The sequence below is a fragment of the Eutrigla gurnardus genome (assembly GCF_963514095.1).
Source record: "Eutrigla gurnardus genome assembly, chromosome: 20".
NCBI lineage: Eukaryota > Metazoa > Chordata > Actinopteri > Perciformes > Triglidae > Eutrigla > Eutrigla gurnardus.
Window position 1 is genome coordinate 21,709,063 of NC_139931.1, and position 18,963 is coordinate 21,728,025.

General features: G+C 45.1%; 1 protein-coding gene across 1 annotated transcript; it reads left to right on the forward strand.

Annotated features, from left to right (window-relative positions):
- Positions 1 to 13,082: 13,082 nt before the first annotated feature.
- On the forward strand, positions 13,083 to 15,379 carry LOC311031419 (putative nuclease HARBI1; the record flags this gene model as incomplete). Its single annotated transcript, XM_084037731.1, has 5 exons — positions 13,083 to 13,515; positions 13,602 to 13,717; positions 14,193 to 14,316; positions 14,392 to 14,729; positions 15,371 to 15,379. The coding sequence occupies 5 exons, from the start codon at positions 13,083 to 13,085 to the stop codon at positions 15,377 to 15,379; spliced, it is 1,020 nt and encodes a 339-aa protein (XP_083893857.1).
- Positions 15,380 to 18,963: the final 3,584 nt, after the last annotated feature.

An 18,963-nucleotide genomic window follows, 5' to 3' on the forward strand; every position in this document is an offset into this window, starting at 1 on the left:
ACCGTTGTCCGTTAAAGGGACAGATGCGGACACCGGGCGCCTCATTCAGTGGAGGGAACGATGAGGAGACGTTCTCGTTTACCGGCAGCAGGAATGCTGCTCTGAGAGGCTTCACTTAAGAAAATGTGGTTTAAATGTTATAATTCTTATATCCAGGACTGCTGGAGACTCTCAGGATGTCCCAGGACTGCTGGAGACTCTCAGGATGATTGCGGTAAGAATATGTTCGGTGACTGCTAGCTAAGCTAAAATTAGCAAAGCAAGCCCAAGCTAAAAGTAGCTTAAAAGCTAATAGTCCAAGCTAAAAGGAGCATAGTAGCCTTGTAAAAGAACAAGAGAGAGGAACCAGTGTAACGTTAAGTTGCTTTGTTAAGTTGGTCTTTTACAGGAAGCAGTACGCCGTCTTCACAACTCGGAGACGAATTGTAGGCGCTACGAACCGGAGCAAGGGTGAGATTTAAAGAATATGCTTTCATTCTGCTGTATAAGGAAATAGATGCGTTAACAGTAGATACCGATCTTAACTGTTCATTTTGTTTTCACAGACGAACCTCGCCTCATAACGAAGCTGTGACCTCTTACTTGCTCGGAGCTTTGTCCGCAAGTCCGCCATTGTGTGTAAGTAACTTTTACTGTTTTCTTCTTCCTTGTTTTAATTTTACTGTGACTTAAGTTTTCTTATTCATACCACTCATTTAATTGTTTTCCAGCTGCCTGTAAGACATACTATGAAACGGTACGCAGGAGCTTCAGACACACACAGCCTGATCTCGCATCGCAGGCGGAAGCTGTGAAGAGGTCAGCTCGGAGTCGTTCCAGGAGAAAGAGGGTAAGACTTATTAGATCCGTTTTTGGTCAATGTGACCAAACCTACCTAAACCTATTTTTCAGGTGCATTAATAGATGTGTTGTGTCCATGCGCAGTGCATCGCGCAGTACTGATTGTCTTTATTGATTGTTTTACAGCTGCTGGAAGCGAGACGGAGTGTGCTTGCTGGCGATGAGGTGGACCGTTGGAAGTGCGCCACCACAGACATGATGTCTGATGAGGAGGACGGCGTCGTTGGCGGGGTGTCTGGATGGATTGTGCGACCTCCATCCTCTCGTAGCCAGGAGCTCACCGAGCTCTGTGGGACTCTACAGTCGCGATTAGAGAAGACTCCCAAGTACAGGGCCACGCACCGCAGGCGGCTGTAAAATTGACCAAATTCGGACAGAATGTCGCCAGTTCATTTGTTTGTTGTGTGGGCAAATTTGTACAGTTGTGTGTTGTGTTGTCAATAAAGCTCTTTCTTTGAAACTTCCTCCTGGCAATTAATTTATTCATTCATATTAATATTTATAAATATATAAATAAATAAAGATAAATATATGTGTGTATATATATGTATAAATATATATATATATATATATATATATATATATATATATATATATATATAAACATATATGTATATATATATATATATATATATATATATATATATATATATATATATATAAACATATATGTATATATATATATGTGTGTGTATATATATATATATATATATATGTGTATATATATATGTATATATATATAGTGATAGATCTGCTAACCAATCACTAGTGATTATTCTTGTTTAAAAGACCCAGTGTGACCAATAGTAACACATCTGCCAACGTGGGTTGGCTTTACATTTATAATGACCAGATCTGCCAACCAATCACGAGCGATTATGCTTGTTTAAAACTAGTGGTTTCATCCAATCCTGAGTGAGGATATTCAAGCCATCTCTGGCCAGGCGGGGTTTCGCCGCTATTCATATGCTAATTAGAGCCTTCGCTGTGGTTCGTTTCCGACAATTTTCGGCACAGACGAACGCGGCATTCGCAGCCTGTAAATTGTCGTTAACTCCCGAAAATTAGGGAGATTTTCGGGCGTTTACAGGGACGAAAATCCGATTTTTCATGCAGTGAGTAGAAAAATTGCCACAAAAACACCTGTAATAACTAACCGAACCCAAAAACCTCATCAACTCCTTTTTTGTCAGTGGTGGAGGATAGTCAGCAACAGCCTGGAGCTTCGGCAGCAGAGGGTGCACAACCTGTTTACCAAGGTAAGTTACTGTGGCCTGAGCAAACTCACACTTTGCCAGGTTCACAGTAAGCTGTGCCTCAGCCAAACGGACAAACAGCGCCTGGATGTGGTCGATGTGGGCAGACCATGAATCTGAAAAAACAACAACATCATCCAGATACACCGCACAACCGTCAAGATCACCGAGCACTTTGTTCATTATACGCTGGAAGGTGACAGGGGCATTTCTCTGTACCTCTCACCGTGTGACGAAAAACCAAATCATTAGGACTGAACCCCGTACTCTCCTGTCACCTCCCTCGCTGCCAGCAACAACCATGGCAAACCTTCCTCCCAGTCAGCATTCAACTGCACACAATATACCCGCAACAAAGATTTTAATGTTTAATGGAACCGCTCCAGCGATCCTTGGCTCTGTGCTTGATATGCCGAGGACTGATTTTGTGTAACGTGTAGTTGTTTCAACACTAGTGCAAATAAACGTGAGGAAAAGTTAGACCCTTGGTCACTTTGAATAATCCTTGGAATGCCAAATATGCAAATTAACTGGCTAAGCGCACGTACCATTGCCTTGGCTGACAGCGTGTGCAACGGAAACGTTGCAGGGTACCTAGTACATTGACACATCACGTCAACAAATACACTGAACCACATTTAGAGAGGGGGCCAACACAATCGATTATCAGATGATCAAATGGTTCACACACTGCAGGAATGGGACACAATGGAGCCACTTTAATTACCTGATTTGGTTTTCCTGTCATTTGACAGGAATGGCACGTTTTTATATATGCTGAAACACTTAATACGTTTTAGCGACCCCCATGTGACCTGACTCATCATGAGCAACACGGAGAACCATTTTACGAAATTTTGAAGGTACCACACAACCTGATACACTAGTTCCCCCATGAAACCTTCCCCATGTGGCACCCACTTCCTCAGGAACACAGCCATAGCAGCTGGCTTCACAAATCCGCCACCATACTTACGCGTGTTTTACGCACAGGGCATTCATTCCAATGTCCTTTTTTCTGACAGAAATTACAAACATCATCACTCTCACGGCCCCGATCACCTCTCTGAGCCGGTGAAAACCCAGCTCTAGGCCTGTCCCAGGAGGATAAGCCCCCCACCGGACCATCAGCACAGGTAGGGAAATCCCCTCTGCCTCTCTTATGGGTCAACAAATAATCATCAGCAAGCGTGGCCGCCTCCGCCGCCATACTTACTTTTTTTTCACTGATGTACATTGCCAATCTTTCAGGGACGGAGTGTTTAAACTGCTCAAGCACGATCAGGTCACACAGCCCACCAAAGTCTGTTACACCGGCAGCTGCACACCAGCGGTGAAAATGCGTCCCAAACTCACATGCAAACTCCAAAAGACATTTATCCCCTTTGGTCCAGCTCCGAAACCACTGTCTATACACCTCAGGAACAAGCTCATAACTTTTCAAAACTGCAGCTTTAACCTTTGAGTAGTCACTGCTGTCAGGCTCCGGCAGTCAACACACACTGTAACAACATGACCCTGTCCGCGTCGCTCCAAGCTCTCTTGTCGGCTACACGCTCAAACAAGGCAAAAAACGAGTCCACTTTTTAAATCTTTTTCATTAAACTTCGGGACTAATCGTAAACTACTCAAAATATCATCGGAGTCACCACCTCAACTACCAGGCAATTTACCCTCTCTGATGAGAGTCATCCAGTCCAATCTAGCCAACTCAGTTTACCTTACTTTTTCCAGTGCCACAGACTTTTCCAAATCAGCTTTTTGCCTCACCTGCTCCAATTCCAGTTCCTTTTCTTTCTCTATCTGAAACCTTAACATAAGCAACTCCTTCCGTTGTTCAAATGTTAAATTTGACACTCACCGCAGCCTTTCCCTTAGCAGGTGGCCCAGCGGTGGACTTTAAAACACCCAAGTCGCACAAATTTGCAAACACAATTGCTTTCACATTTTCTTTCAACCCTTTATCAGACATAATATGTTATATTACTCTGCCAGTTTAAAAAATTGTTCCTTTGTGCACTGCTCCACAAACTCCACTGAAGGAGCCCTCACAAAATCCTCTACCCCTGCCATGATAACAGACACGCAACAGGCAGAATCACCAAGGAAAACAAAACGAAGATATGATTGTGACCTCAACCATACCAGACAGTACGGTCACCAGAATCTCATCGGACGAACCCTTGCTAACTGCCTGTCCATTTCTACTTAAACTCGACCCTAGTCTTCAGGGGATACTGATGGCAGGTACGTACGCACTCTCTACCACTAGTGTGACCAAGCGACCAGCAAGCTGGCAACCCGTCCGCACTATGGACGTGCTCCCGAGACAACCACTCTAACCACTTTCACCCCACACTACAGTGGCACCGCGAATCCCAAAGGGGAAGTACGCTTAACCTGCCGGGAAGTCCTCACACTGATTAAAAAAAAGGCCAACACGCAACTTCTCCTGTCCCCTTCCACACAAAACACACTGTCACACGTCTATCACGACCATTTAATCAGCCCAGAACAATTCCTCTCCTCCTACGGTCCTCACGTACGAGCGTTCCCACAGGGAATCCCGCCCGGAATCCCCAGAATGACGTCACAGCAGTCTAGGCACGAACATCAAACAAAGCGCTTCTGAAACAAAAGGAAGACAGATCAATCTCCCCAGAAGCACATTAGGCTAAGCCACAAACAAATTTCTCCAATAGAACGAGCCCCCAATTGTTATGGCCTGGCTCAGTGACCACCACAAAACGACCAAACGGAGGATGGAGGATCAATAATAACTGTGAATTTATTTACAAAGTAAGAAATAAGTGCGGACAGAACCATAACCATAACACAAAACAAAAGAAAAGGCAACAGTGGCTCAGGCCGAGCTTCCAGCTGGTGGCACGGGGAGAGACCTGGCCAGCCATCTATTATAGACACCGGAAACCACGGCCACAGGCGTTCCTGATTCCCAGGCTCGCCTCACAACTACAGCCACTACAGGGGAAAGAGAAACGCACACAAACGTAGGCAGCATAGAGCACCGACATGTAGCACAGACAGCCCTGGGCATCACAATTTTTACTGAAGCATTTATTCATAGACGAATAGAGCGCACACACACATTCTACATTCTACATTCCCAGCTGAAACGCCATCACTCTCTCTCTCTCTCTCTCTCTCTCTGAATATAAGAATTACTGGTTTAACCTTTGTCGTGTTCGTTTCTCCCCCCTTACTTTAGTGTTCCCGGTCAAATTTGACCGGCCTGTTTTAACTGCTCTTACATTAACACAAAAAACACTGATCATCACCAAATTTTATTTTACTCCCCTTTAACCTGTTAACAATGTCTCAGACTACTGGTTTACATGAATAACTGCAGTGAATATTGAAATTGTACACTTTATTCCAAAATTTGCGTGTATTGTAAAAAAAACAGAACATCTAAAAAGAAAAAAAGAACATCAGCATGAACACATCATCCATGTGTGAATGTGTGTGTGTGTGTGTGTGTTTGTGTGTGTGTGTGTGTTACTCTCTCTCTTCACACACAGGATTGGCATTTTGCAATCAAGTCAGAATGCACCTTGCAAACGTAGGCAAGGTCGGAAAGGTTGTGAAGTTCTGTCATCAAATCAGATAACTTGTGAGTGGACATGAAACTGTTGGACATAGTTGACCAGAATAAAGGCCTCCCAGACTCCGCATCCCACAGACTTTTTGTCGCCTCATTGTTGGACTGTTATACTCCTGCTAAAATCAACAGACCCATGTAGGCTTGGAGGTCTACCTGGTTCAATGCTTTCCATGTGTCTGCAAACACACGCCTCCCCTCCAGGTTTGTCATCTCCAGTATAATTTCCATAATGGATTCTGGTAAAAAGAGTTGGAAGCTGGACTTGATGTCATCCACATGAGATGTTGCGTTCCGTGTTGGCCCTGGCGTCACCCTAACAATATCCTAAACTCTTGCTCTGCCTCCTCTGTCCTTGGTGGATGAATACCAGAGCAAGTTGCCATCCTTGGACTGGAATGTCATCTCAGGTGCCTCTTCCCCAGGTGCCTCTTCCCCAGGTGTCTCTTCCCCAGGCGCCTCTTCCTCAGGTGCCTCTTCCTCACGATCTGTTGACTGGTCGGTCTCACAATGGTCTGGGTCAAAATCAGGATCGATGTTGTCTTCTATTTCTGAGACATCCTCCTCTATTTCCGGTTCAACTTCAATCCCTTCTTCATCAGTTTGAAAAAAAAAGGTCAAGAGCCTCTCTGGCAGAAAATCGTCTTATCAGGCGCCTACTCATTGTGTTCAGAGTAAAATGACAGCAGTACACAAATAAAGCTTTATATAGGTGGTCTGTGTGAAGATATGATACATTTTGTATCAAAAAGTGTGGTTCACGTAGGGGAGAGGCACATAAGCGCAGTAAAGAGGTGAGAAGAGGAGACACCTAATTATTCAGTCCGAAAGGGGTTCACGTGGGGTGTAGTGTGTGATTGATGAAAGTAGGAAATCGGTCAGATTTGACCCGAACACGAGAGAAAGGTTAAATAGTCTCATCAGCAGAAACTGTGTTAGTTGTTTCAATTCAATGTGTTAGACTAGTAGACTAGCTATTCTGTGTAAACTATTAACAATACATGAATGGTAGATATTAGAGCTCTCTCTTTGAATTTGAAGTCTTACAGTGAACAATTAACATAAGCTCGGATGTTGGATGGATCATTGCTTGCCCAGTTTAAGACTGGGAGAGCTAACTATTCCCCCATTAACAGAGAAGGCAACAAAGACAGACTATGCCATGTTATATACGACAAGGTGGAGCAGGGGAGGCGGTGGGTTGCAAAGATGCGTGCAGCATGCAGTTGGGAACAAACTGAAGCAGCTTTAAGTAAGGCGCCTAATTTGAGCGTGGCCACTCAGGAACGAGTTGATCAGCTGAGGCAGAACAGCTGAGGCAGATCAGCTGATGCGACCATGTTGTTGTTAGCCGAGGGGAAGGGGTTAGCTCTTGACTACATGGCCTGCCAGAACTGACACTGATGCTTGATTTCTGTCAGATCCATTAAAGTCAAGAAACACAGAAGATAAAAAATACTGTATGAACTTTTAATTTAATAAATTATGAATTACATTTGGCAGTACAGCTCTGTTCAGAGGAGTCTGATTGAGGGCTGGAGAGGATTCCGAAAAAACATTTATGAAAAAAGAAATTCCATTCCAATTGTTTAGGAGTTGAGACCAAAATTTAAGCTCTGATCTATACCCGGCAACTAAGATAACAACATCCTTGTCTCCCTCCAGCTCAACACCTTCACCTCCGAGGAAGCCAGGGTGGCATTCACCATAAACCACCTGACAGGTCGTGCTCGGATGTGGGGAACGGCCAAGTGGGAACGACGCACGCCAGCCTGCTCCTCCTTCCTGCCCTTCACCGCCAAGCTTCGCAGAGTGTTCGTAGTAGCATCGTGGGGTCCTGACGCCTCAGGGGGTCTCCTGGGGATCCACCAGGGGTCCCGCTCCGTGGTCGACTACACCATCAACTTCCGCGTCCAGGCCCGGCTGAGCAAGTGGAACCAACCAGCCCAAGTCGAAGTTTTTCTTATGGGGCTCGCAGACTACATCAAGGACGAGTTGGTCTCTCATGACCTGCCTTTTCGCTTGACGCCGTCATCAAGCCTAGTTCCCGCATTGGCAGGCGCACCCAGGCCAGATGGGAGAGGTGCGTACATCGACGTCCGATCTACTAGCCGTCAGCTCCTCCCCAGCCATCACCTCCGACCACAGAGCAACCGACGAGGGAGTTTGAGCCCACGCAGGTTGGCCGGGCCAGCCTCACCCCTGAGGAGAAAGACTCTGGGTCCGACGTGAACATTAGACGACGAGCTAGCACTACAGCTGGGGGTTGACAAAGTACTCCTGCCCGGTTGTCCTGGCCGAGAGAAATTATGACATTGCCAACAGAGAGCTCCTCGCAGTCAAGTTGGTGTTGGAAGAGTGGCGACACTGGCTCGAGGGGACGAAGCTGCTATTTTTGGTTTGGACCACAAGAACCTTGAGTACATCCAGTCCACCAGACGTCTAAACTCCCGGCAGGATCGCTGGTCGCTATTCTTCACACGTTTCAACTTTACTTTACTTACTCTCTCGTATCAGCCTGGGTCCCACAACGTCAAGCCCGACGCCCTGTCCCGGCAGTTCCAGGAGGAGGAGGGGTGTCTGACTGTGGTGGACTGCTTCAGCAAGATGGCCCACTTTGCGCCATTACCCAAGCTCCCATCCTCCAAAGAGCCTGACCAGCTGCTGCTGAACCACTTCATCCGACTCCACGGCATCCCGGTGGACGTGGTTTCTGACTGGGGTCCCCAGTTCGCCTCTGTCTTCTGAGGGGAGTTCTGCTCATTCTGGGAGCCACTGTCAGCCTATCCTCGGGATATCACCCCCAGTCCAATGACCAGACGGAGCGGAAAACCCACGAGGTGGAGAAGGCTCTTCGCTGCATGGTCCGAACGACTCCTGTGGGTGGAATACGCCCACAACACCCTGACCAGCTCTGCCATGGGCCTCTCCCCCTTCCAATGCTCCTATGGCTTTCAGCCGCCCCTGTTCTCGCCTCTGCACTGCAAAAAGTCTGCTTTCAAAAACAAGTAAAATAATAACAAATTATCACTGAAAATGCGTCAACTTATCTGCCAACAGAACAAGAAAATTTGGCTTGTCAAGACTTTCCAAAACAAGTAAAAATCTCTAACCTCAATGAATGCACAAATACCTCAAAATGTGTGTATTCTCACTAATAACAAGTACATTTTTCTTGATTAAAATGAAATATATGAGAGCTATTTTCTCAATGTTTTAAATATTCTTAAATTGAGAAAATGCGTCTCCCCCTATTTGGCTGCCATCTGTTTTAATGATGTGAAGAGATAAAATTAAATCATGATTTCTGATTTCATGCTTGAAATAAGAAACTACTACTTGGAAAAAACAGTTTTATACTTTGTACCTCTTGATATTCTAGTTTCCGCCACCAACCGTCGCCACTCCCAGACTCCGAGATACCAGCCGGGGGATAAGGTCTGGCTCTCCACCCGGGACCTCCCCCCTTAAAGTGGAGTCCAAGAATCTGGCCCCACAGTTCATCGGGCCCTTCGAGATCGAGGAGGTCATCAACCCGGTGGCCGTGCGGCTCAAGCTCCCCCAGTCCATGCATGTTCATCTCAACTTTCACGTCTCCAAAGTCAAGCCCGAGTGCCTTGGTCCCTGTGACTCCTCCTCCCCCTCACCTCATCGACGCAGGCCCCCGCCTACACGTTCAGCCGCCTCCTACGGTCCCGTCGCTGTGGCAGAGGGATTCAATACCTGCTTGGTTCCGTGCCAGACCCCCAACACTGGTTGTCCTTCAGACTAATCAAAAATAAATGTACTTCAGCTGTAAGGAAGGCTAAATCTGAATACTATTATACATACTTTTATATATATTCTGTATTTTACAATCTATTAACCCTAAGTCATCTGCTGGTGTGGACCACTTACACTCTGTTTTTGTAAAACTGGCTGCTCCAGCTATTAGTTAGCCTTTCTCTTACATTTTTAATCTTTCCATCACTTCAGACCATCACTCACACTCCATCACTTAGTTCCGCTGGTCTGGAAATCTGCACTCATCTGTGTCCCTCAAGGCTCTGTTTTGGGCCCTGTTCTTTTTACCATCTACATAAATTATCCAGTCTGTTCCGTAACTGGTTTCCTCGCTCATCTGTACACAGATGATACTATTCTTTACTGCACTGCAGATACCCCCAGGCTGTTACTGACAACTTGCAGCTTTATTTTAATCTGTTGCAGGACTCTCTCTGACCTTAAATTAAATCAACTTGCGTAAAAACAAATTTATGGTATTTTTAAGAGCTAGAAATGTTGATTTTACGAAACTTCAGATTTTTACTGCTGATGGCTCTCCTCTAGAGAGAATCACTGAATATAAATATCACGTGATTAGACACCATTTGATGGAAAAACAAATTCTCTTTAATTCTAAAACATTGAATTATGAAAAATGTCAACGGAAAACACAGAATTAGAAAAAAAAAAAAAACGTAACGAACCACTGCTTACATCATATTAAGAAACAATTATTTTTATTGCATCATGTCTTTTTTTGTGAAGACACATGAATCATAATGTCTTCCTGCATGATTAAAAGGTAAATACATAATAAAAAGTTATTTTTGTATCCTGTCTTTTTTTCACTTCTGTGCATGTTGATGGTCACATGCTGATGTTCATGGATCGAGTAGAATTTAAGACGCACAAATAATATGCACAGCAAGGTGTCATGTGTTGCAGTCGAATAGTCAAAAAATTAGGTCCCAACTCCTATTCCTAACTCCTATTCCTTGACCTTTGGAGAAAATGTCACAGGGTTAAGGAAAGGCAATAGGAGAACTCAAAAGGATTTAGGAAAAGACGACCACGGTGCTCAGAGAATCCGACCGGACTTCACTAAGCTACGTCATTATAACGTGGCTGCTGATGATTGACAGCTGATGATCGGCACAGGCGATTGTTGTGCGTCTGCGCTGGATAAACTACAATAATGGACTACAAAAAGCGCATCCCTACTAAAAAAACAGCTTAGACCAGCTTAGGCTGTTTAAGCTGGTTTTAGCTGGTTTGATGGTTTTAGCTAGGTTTTGGTCAGCTGGTCTTAGCTGGTCTTAGCTGGTCAGCTGGTCTTAGCTGGTCAAGCTGGTCGGGCTGGTCTTAGCTGGTCAGCTGGTTTTAGCTGGTCAGGCTGGTCTTAGCTGAAACTTCTGTTTTTTGGATGTTTTAATAGTTGTAGGCTAAATCACCTCACTGGTTGCTACTCACAGACACTTAATTACCCAGTAAAGGTTCTATGGTGACCAGATTCACTGACAGCTGACAGATCAGGTCGGTGAAATCTAGAGCCAATAGATAAGTTCACATGGCTGCTCTGAAAGAGGAACGCTGACAGTGAGAACGGAGCTTTGAATCAAGAATGGACAGACTCTTCTGTGTTTCCTCCAACTGGCATTTGAACACCTGAATGCCTCATATGTTCTGAGACTCTTAAGAATGAAGGATTTTCAAAGCTGTGTTTTGTTTTTTACTGTTATTGTGAGAGTACTGTCATGATGTCATCATGGCAGCCCTCCTCTTCCCTCTTGTGTCATTGTTTTGTTTCCCATGTTTGTCATCCTGATTGTTTCTCCCCCTCTCTGTGTGTGTGTGTGTGTGAGCCGGTGGGCGTGGCGTTCTGCGGCTGCAGCTCCAGGTGGGATTCATCAGTCACTAATCACCTCCCAGCAGTATAAGAAGCCTGGTCTGATTGTCACTCATCGCCAGATCGTTTCGTCAGCATGAGCGGTAGTTCATTGTGTCCTCAGGCCACCTCTAGTCACCTGTTATTCTCTGTGTTTTTCAACCGTGCTTTGTTTGACCAAATCTGTGCTTTTTGTCGCTGCAGTTCTTGCTCCCTGTTTCGCCTGCCAGTTTGCCGTTCAGTCTGCCTGCCTGCCTGCTCCTTTGTCTACCAGCTTTCCCTGTGCCGCTGTATCTCGCTCTGGGAAATTGTTTGTTCAGCACACGGACGCCATTACCACGTGGAGGGACGCCTCACCTGGCTTTTGGTCTTCACTGGGCACGCTCTGGAGAGCTCACCACTCGCACCATTGATGTCACCAGCCCTGTCCCCTTTATTTCCCCCATGCACATTGCACTAGTTGTTTATTCTGTCACACATTAAATCACGTTTAATTGACTTTCGTTGTTGTCTTGCGTTTGGGTCCAATCCTCCAGTGTTTGTTCATAACAAGTACGTCTTATTTATAATTTCTCCAGTTCAATATGGAAACAACAAACATATTTGAGATGTAATTGAACTACAGCCTTTTTTCTTTGCTAGTTGGTTGAAAATCAATAGCCAGATCTTTGTTGGGACACCAGAGGCCTGGGGTGCAGTCGAATAGTCTTTTTTGCTTAGGAAGGTTCCTAACTGAAGAAGTGACCCGGAAGTAAACAAGTGGCCGCCATGATAAGAGCTGTTCGAATTCTCTAAATGCATAGGAAAGGATCTCCAATGCTTCCTTTCAGAGCTCCTTTAGCATAGGATGCAACGGACCTTCCTATGCGATAGGAAAGGAGATTACGCCGACCCACAATTCTTTGCGAGAGCAACCTTTAAAGTGCAGCACACCTCGGCTGTTCATGAAAACAAACGATATGTGCATTTACATATTTAACGACTTTCATGCAGACATATAGTAATTGGAATAGTGATAATAAATGTGTGTGGACAGTGATAATAATTGAATGTTTTTTTTTTTATTTATTTCAATCATGTTACAAATGTTTGACAAAAACGAAACTAAAACCACAAATGAAAAGTAAATAAAGCAACCGGTCAAACAGGAAGGAGGAGCTGCTGGACCCGAAGCCGGTCAGTGAGCCAGCTGTTTATAAAACCAACATGTGGAGAAGTGGACGATGCGCTTTTTGTAGTCCATTATTGTAGTTTATCCAGCGCAGACGCACGTCAATCGCCGGTGCCGATCATCAGCTGTCAATCATCAGCGGCCGCGTTTTAATGACGTAGCTTAGTGAAAGTCCGGTCGGATTCTCTGAACCCCGCGGTCGACTTTTCCTAAGTCCTTTTGAGTTCTCCTATCGCCTTTCCTTAACCCCGTGACGTTTTCCCCAGAGGTCAAGGAATAGGAGATAGGAATAGGAGTTAGGACCTTATTTTTTGACTATTCGACTGCACCCCTGTACTACGAAGCGGGATTTGGGCTTAGCGAGGTAAGTTGAGCGTTAACCCTGGGTTTTCCGTCCTACGACGCTGGTTCACTTCTTACCGGGGTAAATCGCCATGGTTACTTACGCTGTGAAGCTAACCTGCTCCGGAGCAGGTTATGTTCCTGATTAGAGATCAACGTGTATATAAGCACCGCCTACTGACCAATCAGCTCTCTTGGAAAATGGCATCCCCATTTGTGGAAGATCCTGTGGAGCTCGGTGCGCGTATTTTGAGAGGGTCTCTTAGGAGAGCTCGCGTGTTCAGGGACCGGCAAAACCCTTTGTCTTTCCCTGACGACTATTTGTATGAGAGATACAGATTCTCATCTGAAGGTTTGGTGTATGTGTGTCAGCTCTTGGAGCCATATGTTGCCAGGGCGACACGTCGGAGTCACGCGCTCACAGTGACACAGACTGTGTGCATTGCGCTCCGGTACTTTGCGACCGGCACATTCATGTATGCTGTGGGTGACGCAGAGCACATAAGTAAAAACACTGTCTGCAGCGCAATCCACAAGGTGGCACGTGCTCTGACAGAGGTGCTGGATGCGTTTGTGGTGTTCCCTGGCCACTTGCCCATGCATGCAATTAAAGAGGGCTTTTATGACATAGCAGGTATGTGTACTTGATCCATCAATAATAATGACCCTATGACGTGGACTGTTGTATGCTATATTAAAGGCAGCCTACTCCTTTCATAGGGTTCCCCAGAGTGATAGGTGCTGTGGATTGCACTCACATCCCCATCTCGGCCAGTCTGGGGGAGAATGAATGCGATTTTGTAAACCGCAAGTCGTTCCACAGCCTCAACATCCAGGTAAGTCTTTCACTTGTAATTTGCTATGCACAATGCACACAGAACATTTAAATTGCATACCAATATCTTGCTTTAAGTGTGGATTTAATTCTTTGTTCTACTTATTTTCATGTAGTAGGCTATAGTACCATAGATGTCTGGTAATTCCCACAAGCAGCTATATTTCTTCTGTCATGTATGTGATTGTTGCTGTAACATTAAACTCTTACATAGGAATAAATAAAGTGCACTATTAATCCAAGTACTGAAAGGATACTCTTACTTCGGTCATAATGACACATTGCTTGCATTCACACCAAGGGTTTGCAGAAAAATTAGTAGCCTGGATAAATCAAGCTCATTCATTCCCTTTAAGCACATATGGAAATATTCACACGGCACTCCACCATGGACTCCTGTCAAATGCACGTTGATGCTACATTGACTTTAATGCTTTTATCTTGTGGAAGTATTTTAACCCCAAATGCTTTTGCAGATGACTTGTGACCATCACTGCATGGTCACCAGTGTTGTGGCAAAGTGGCCTGGGTCGGTCCATGACTCCCGGATCTTCAGGGAGTCTGCACTGTGCCACAGACTACAGCAGGGCATGGCAACATGTACTCATTATTTGGTGTTTTTTGTTCTTAAAACTGCATTTTCTGATACTGATCATGGTTCCTTTTTATCTGCAGGGCTGTTCAGTGGAGTGCTGCTGGGTGACAGGGGGTACGCGTGCCAGCCCTTTTTATTGACGCCCTATCCTGACCCTGATGCAGGGCCACAAACCCGCTTCAACGTGGCCCTTAGCAGAACCAGGGTCAGGATTGAGATGACATTTGGCCTAATAAAGGCCCGGTTCACCTGCCTTCGCAGTCTGCGAGTGGCCCCAGACCGGGCATGTAAAATAATTGTTGCATGTGTGGTGCTCCACAATATTGCAACAGCAAGGAAGGAGAGGGCCCCCGTTGTTGACCCACAACCCCCTGATGTGGTGGACCCCATCACCCTTGACCACCCTACTGGCAGGGCTGTGAGAGAGGCCATGACAGAGCAATTTTTTTCATAAAATAACAAAACAAACACTGCCTTTTTTACCTTTTCACACATTTATATCTTTTGTTCTGTCGTTCCTGCAAAAGGCAATTCCATTTTAGTTGAGTCATTTCCCCAAATCTGCCAATAAATTAAGTTACTGACTTACCTTCCTTTCGTACTCCAGTTTCTCCACCTGCAGTTTTGCTTTTTTAATGAGAAGTTTTTTGTGTTCGATTTCCAGTTCCAATGTCCTCTTGTAGAGGGCTCTTACATTGTCTGCTCCAACCTAAAAAAAAATAAGACAATACATGTGCTTTGACATTTAAGCATTATTCCTTTGCAAGGCTCACTTGATTAAAAGTTTAAAAAGTAACATTGACTAGCCTGTTTGAATTAAGGTTAATTAATTACCGCTTGCGATCCTCTTGGCCTAGAGGTAGAGGCCACAGGCTCAGGGCAATGAAGATCTCCCTCTTCCTACAAAATGAGCATAGCAATGGAAGCAATCGTTTCATTTCCGAATAAAAGCAGCACTTTAAGCATGTATTAGTCCTATGTGCAGACCACCACCATTAGCAAGTAATTAAAGATAAATCAATTCCAGCCAAATGTCCACACCCTTACATCTGTGTCCAGATTGCCTAATTAAAAACTGCATAGAATTGGTAACTAAGAACTAAAGTGTACCAGCAAAGCGCTCTCAGAATACACGGACACTGTCTCGTCATCTGGGGCCTCCACCTGAGACAATAAGACATGTAAGTGGTGTATCCGACCATGATCAGCACAGATATGACATGATGCCAGTGTGACAGGTTGCTTTCACAGTTACCTCTTTATGGGGCAGTGTGAAACTGGGTGGTGGCAGCAACACTAGTGTCTCCCCATCAACTGTAGAGAAAGTAAATACATGCTTACTCCCACAATCATCATTGCGTTTAATTTTCCACCACCGGGGTCTGATGACACCCCCCCTTCCACCCCTCCCATTAAGGGCCGACCCTCATTATTGGCGAGGGCCAGCTCCTCTGCAGGAGTGTAGTCCTGTGTCGGAGGGCCCCCTCCTGTCTTTACCCGTGAATTTTTTTTCCTGATTGCTGCAAGCAATATCAAAGCCATTTAATTGTGCTTTTGTATGTTACGGATATCAACACAGACTGAAGCACTGCAGCCTACTTGTACATTTAAGTTATGACATTAAGCCTACTTACCAGTTTGCATGATGTTTTTATATTTAGTTTTTATTTGCTCCCAACTCCTCTTTGCACCGCTGGGATTGCAGCTGAAAGAATGAGTTTTATATCATATTCTCATACACGCCATGAAAATGCACCTAAATCAACACATTCATTTAACAGAATACACAAATGTAATTATAGTCAGATCTACTCGTGTCCTTTTGATGGGGCAGTGATCTTATAAGACAATTAACTTAGACATTCACACAGTCGGCGATTTTTTGCCAGCTGGCCTTCCTGCATTTGGCAGCTGCAGCGGTGTTGCTTTTAGCCTGGATAATGTGTTTCTGTTCTTCATATTTCTCCATGATTATGGTTTGCTCCTCGAGCGTGAAATACGCCGCTCTGCTCCCCGTAGACTGATCCATGTTTGTGATTGGTCAAATGCTGCAAACGCCGCCTCTTTCATGTGCACGCGCTGATAGCTCGAATGGAAAATCCTGGGTTGAGTTAACGAGTTGATAACCAGCTTCGTGTGACCGCTTATCTCCGATCTCCTTTGTTAGGGTAACTCAAGCTGGATCTCTGAAAGAAACCCTGGGTATGTTGAACTCGCTTCGTAGTACGGGCCCCAGGTCTGAAGACAGACCACATAGATGGTTTCAACTGTTGTTTCTCGATTTCTCTTCCTACTCTATCCGTCTCTGTCCATCACTCAGCCATGCTTATCCCACCCAGTACAACATCATCACAACAACAGAGAATTATAACTTTTTCTCATTTTAAAAACTCCCCAGAAGTGACAGAAGTGTGTGTCTTCAGTCTGTCAGGTTGTCTGATCACAGAGGACGGCTGTTCTTCTCTGGCCTCAGCTCTGGACTCCAACTATTCTGCATCTACATGCTGTAAACTTAAGTCCGTTCTGTCACAAGATCTGAAAGAAGTGGTCAATTGGGTTACTGCGAATAGACTTGTTTTAAATCTATCAAAAACTGTCAGCATTGTCTTTGGATCTCGGCATAATGTAGCCAGTGAGCCTATGCTTGATCTGCAGATTTCTAGTCAGCCAGTCAAGCAGGTGAGCAAGTTAAAGCTTCTGGGACTTTCTATTTGTAACACTCTGTCCTGGACTGATCATGTTAGGCAGATAGTTGCCAAGATGAGTAGGAGCATTGCTACGGTCCGGAAATGTGCCACCTACTTACCAGCTACTTTACGGAGACAGGTTGTTCAAACATTAGTATTATGCCATCTCGACTATTGTTCTGTTATTTGGGCCTCTGCCTCTAAGACTGACCTAAGCAAACTACAAACTGTACAAAACCGGGCTGCTAGACTTGCTCTTGATAGATCTTACAGATCAAATGTAGATCTGATGCATTCTGATCTCAAGTGGCCTAAAGCTCTTGATAGGTTATCCATTAGGTCCTTGATATTTATTAAGAATGTAATTTCCACTCATGTTCCTAGAGCTCTTTTTAATGAAATTGTTTTTTGCTCTGATGCTCATTCATACGGTACTAGATCTGCAACAGCAGGGTTAGTTGTGCTCCCACACTGTAGGAGTAATGCAATGAGGAGGACATCCTTCTATAGGTCCATTTCTTTGTGGAATATACTCCCTTCGCACATTCGTGTTATACGTGTGAAGAGGGAATTCAAGAGGCAAATTAAATCCTATTTTTATTTATGTTAAATATGAACTCGGGACTCTGACTTGGCTTGGCGCTCAATGAATTATGTTTTGATGAAGGTGTTTGCACTCTGAGGCGCCCAGATGCCCATTTTTTTGTTTGTTTGACTGTTGCTATGTATTTGTAATTTTGTCACTACTTTTACTGTATTTGAGTGATGACTAATTGTTTGTATGTTCAGATTTTAATTGGACCCCAGGAAGACTAGTCTGCCGCTTCTGCGACAACTAATGGGGATCCATAATAAACTATAAACAATAAACCCCTCCTATCTGAGACAGCTGGACCTGAGTTACAATCATCTAGGGGACTCAGTAGTCAAGCTGCTGTCTGCTGGACTGGAGGGTCCACACTGGAGACTGGACACTCTCAGGTGAGGACAGACATCAGACTGGACACTCTCAGGTGAGGACAGGTGGACAGACATCAGACTGGACACTCTCAGGTGAGGACAGGTGGACAGACATCAGACTGGACACTCTCAGGTGAGGACAGATGGACAGACATCAGACTGGACACTCTCAGGTGAGGACAGATGGACAGACATCAGACTGGACACTCTCAGGTGAGGACAGATGGGTGAGGTGAGGACAGAGACTGAGACCTGGTCTGAGGAAGTGTGAGTATGTTTTCAGTAACTCAGCTGCTCCAGATTTGAACGCGTTCCTGACTGAAATCCGATGATCACGTTTCAATCAGGATGTAGCGTTTGTTTCTTCGTGGCTGTAAAGATGTTGTGTTGTGTTCACACCAAACGCCACATTTTCATGTTCAATTACACACAAAGTCAACGCAGAGACGCAAATGGATGCCAAGAGGATGCTGGCGTGAATGTCGCCGCTTCTTAACGCTGGCAGGAATGTCACTGCTTCTTAGCCCTCCGAAGCCCCCCAAACTCGCAAAATTTCCTAGTCCTGATCTGCCCACCTTCATCGCGGGTCCACAAGTTTGTTGCCTTGATGATTTTGCAAATCGTTGTAGGCTATTGTGAGTCTGTTCTACGATTAGTAGGCTTTGTACCAACCTCGCGCTTCTAACATCTCATCAGCCTGTGGAACTCACATCTACTCTCCACTCATCACAAGACGATCTGCGGACTTGGCTACTTCCATCGAGATTGTCTGGGACACGGACACCCCTGCCTGACGCGGATCTACAGTGCTGGAACTTACCTGGTTTCCCCGGACTGCATCTTCCATAGTCTTGCTGTGGTTTCCCGCTAGGTAGATAGCAGCCGTGTTAGCCTGCTAACGATGTTACAGGGGCTCCCCACCGGCTGTGCTATGTCTCTCTACAAATACCCTGTAGCTGAACTTCTCAAACTCAGGTCATCAGATCTCTCTGCCTTCTTCATCAC